This window comes from Helianthus annuus, chromosome 9 (assembly GCF_002127325.2).
Source record: "Helianthus annuus cultivar XRQ/B chromosome 9, HanXRQr2.0-SUNRISE, whole genome shotgun sequence".
In the NCBI taxonomy this organism is placed as follows: domain Eukaryota; kingdom Viridiplantae; phylum Streptophyta; class Magnoliopsida; order Asterales; family Asteraceae; genus Helianthus; species Helianthus annuus.
This window is the reverse complement of record NC_035441.2, coordinates 162,524,298-162,527,556: the sequence shown is the minus strand read 5'-3', so window position 1 is coordinate 162,527,556 and position 3,259 is coordinate 162,524,298. Positions and strand designations below refer to the sequence as shown.

Below are 3,259 nucleotides of genomic sequence, written 5' to 3'. Positions count from 1 at the left end.
TTGGCATGATAAATTTATTAATTAATACAAAGACAATCAACGTTCGATCATTAGTAAATACATCTTTTGTGGTGAAATGATGAAACAGTTTTTTAAACAAAAGAAAGAAGGCAAGATGACATCCAATTATACATTGAAATGGCACCCCAAATCCAACTTGAACCCCATGGGAACTCTGGAGATATGTTTAACTCCTTGACAACATAATAATTTCCTCCACAAGGTTGTTTACATTCAAGGACGATGAACCATTTGGGCCTGTTGCTACATAAGCCTTTTCCTGCCACTCCTTGGCTTTGGTCCTCTTTTTGTCATCTCCATCTCCCATCAACTCATTTACAAGTTTTTTAACTTCCTCTCTTTTCACCTCCTTTCCCATTTCCAACCCAACCTCCCATTCCTTGCATATATACCTACAATTGGTCAATTGGTCCCATAAGTATGGCCAACATATCATCGGCACCCCAGCCGACAAGCTCTCGATAGTGGATCCCCACCCACAATGGGTCAAGAACCCTCCAACCGACGGGTGGTTCAGTACCTTTTCCTGTGGACACCAGCTTGCTATAAAGCCTCTCTTTTTTACATGCTCCTCAAAGTCCGGAGGCAATACTATGGATTCACCTACCACTAAATCAGATCTAATTATCCATAGGAAATAGTGGTTGCTACTTATGAGTCCCCAACCAAATTCAATAATATCTTGTAACGACATCACTGTAAAACTCCCATAATTCACATAAATGACAGAGTTTGGTTCCTTGGATTCGAGCCATTGCAAACACTCGGGTTCTTCTTTCCACAAGCTGTATGCATTAAAATTCGACATTCCAGTTTTTTTCTCTTCTTCTAGTGTCTGGTTAAGAATTAACTGTGTTGGTCCAACCGTGTAAACTTTAGGAAACATAGACGAGAGAACATTGACAATACTAGTTTCCAAAGCGTCAAAAGTGTGGAAGATATTGTGTGAAGCATTGTGGGATTGTTGTGTAGCATTAATACAAAAGGTAAATTGTTTGTCGTTGGGGTTTGTGGTCCGCATGACGCTGTTGAAATCCTTTAGCCGGATTTCTTCCATTCCGGGGATCCAATCGATGATGGTATCTAAATACCCGTTGGTCAAGTAGCTCTCATCTGTATACATAAACGACCATTAATATTACATGTTTACTCAGAAATATAAGGGGAATATTGTTGTATACTATGGTTGTACATAAAAGGGTAACGTTTAAATAATATATAAACGAAACTGAAATATGTAAATTAGTTAGGAGGTTATGATTTAACTGTAATTATGAGCATTCACATCCACTCCACCATATTTTCACCTTAAATTATACTAAAAAACACTACATTTTCTCTCTACTTTTCAATTAAATAATATTTTTTATACCTTTATCATTACATTTTCTCCCTCCTTCACTTACAATCACTTTCAAAATATATTAAAAAATTATAGGGGGTGAACAGTGTCCCCCAAATATACAGATGAACAGTAACATTTTCTCTCTCCTCCACTCACAACCACTTTTTATACTTTTTATATTTTAAAAACACCACACACACAATTTGATTATTTGGATGTGAATGCTCTAACTACTCTAGTTTATTTGCAACAAGTCTACATCTAACACTCTAGGGGTGGAAAAGGGACAAGGAGGTCCACTGACCTTGTGCACTAAAACTTGTAAGAATTTTATGTATAAAATATGCGTTTAAAAAATATTGTCATTTGAAGAAAAAAGATTACAGAGAAAATCCTTATGATAACTTCCTTGACTAAAATGTTTTGTTCCCACACGGTACCACAGTAACAGATATAAAAAAGCAAACCTTTAAGTGGCGCAAGCCCTTTCTCTACGAGCGATTGGATATGGTAAAGACACATGAAGCCACAAGCCGAAAACGTCCAGTAGAGCATAACTGGAATCCCAAGCTTTTGGGCAGCATCGATGGTGAAAGCCGACATGAAGCCATCAGATATGATACAAGTAGGAGGGGTTGGAAGTTTGGTGGCAAGGTCAAGAAAAGGAGTTAAGAAAGTGGTTTCAACGTACTCCAGGAGTAAGTCTGAGCCGTCGTCATCTTCAGATTTGCGAGGAATACCGTCAGGAATAGTTTCAAATCGAAAATCAGCTGATCCATCGAGGCAGTGGAGACCGCCAGAATTGAGCATACGCTTATGGACGCGCTCAGTGTTAACGAATGTTATTTGGAGTCCCTTGTGATGGAGAACCTGTGCTAGTTTGAGCATCACCTTTATGTGACTTTGTGCTGGTAGTGGGATAAAGATAACATGAGGCTTCTTCTGATCAGTTGTGCCTACGGTATCCATTTTTCTGAGTGTGTTTTCAAAGGAGGTTGATGCATATATCATATATGGTCTTCGTTACTAGACGGCTAAAAATAAAAAATTAAAGTTATGTAAAAGATGACTCATTGATTTAAACGTTTATTGCTTGTTTTTGTATTACTATTGTGGATGTAATACGATGTCATAACATGGGCGGCTGTTGTGATTAACTTTTAAAGTAAAATTAACAAAAGTAATATTCATGATGAATACATACGATGACTACATACGAAGAAAGAAAATATTAAAACCAATAAGACAGCAGCTGATAAGTGATATCTGCATCACAGTAATTACTTAATTCGCAAACAAAAGTGATTTTTTTAATATATTTTACTTGACAGTAACAAATATGGATTAAATCACCTCGAAAGGCCGTGTTTAGTGAAGCAAAGTGTGGGTACAATAACTTCATTTAATGAATATTTGAATCCAAGTTTTGGTCACGAGAGAAATACGTACGAGTACGATTACAATTGCCATGGGACCATGAGGATAGAGTTTGGTTGGTTGCAAGGAATTGACACACAAATAGTGTCTAGTTGAAAACCACCTCCTTGAATTGATAGGGTTTGGTTGGTTGCAAGGAATTGTGTAGCGTATTAAAATGAATATTTTCTATTAAGATCATTTGAAAATCGAACCGGTTACCGAAACGATGGCTTATGAATAGCTCTTAAGAAGCAGAATTTATAAGAATATTAGATTTTTTAAATTATACAAAATTATATTTTTTTTAAAGTAGTTAAAAAGTAAAAAAGATATATAATAAAATCTAATCAAATGATAAATAGAACGTATTTAGTGATAGAAGGAATAAATTAGTGAAGATAAATTGAAATTATTTAGGGATAGAAGGAATAAATTAGTGAAAAGAAATCAAATGCATGTTATGTTCACCCCCCT

General features: G+C 36.0%; 1 protein-coding gene across 1 annotated transcript; it reads right to left on the bottom strand.

Moving 5' to 3' along the window:
• Positions 1-2,590, bottom strand: LOC110879311 (UDP-glycosyltransferase 85C2). Its single transcript, XM_022127756.2, has 2 exons — positions 1,834-2,590; positions 1-1,134 (listed from the first exon to the last, which is right to left on the bottom strand). The coding sequence occupies exons 1-2, from the start codon at positions 2,375-2,377 to the stop codon at positions 188-190; spliced, it is 1,491 nt and encodes a 496-aa protein (XP_021983448.1). The 5' UTR covers positions 2,378-2,590; the 3' UTR covers positions 1-187.
• Positions 2,591-3,259: the final 669 nt, after the last annotated feature.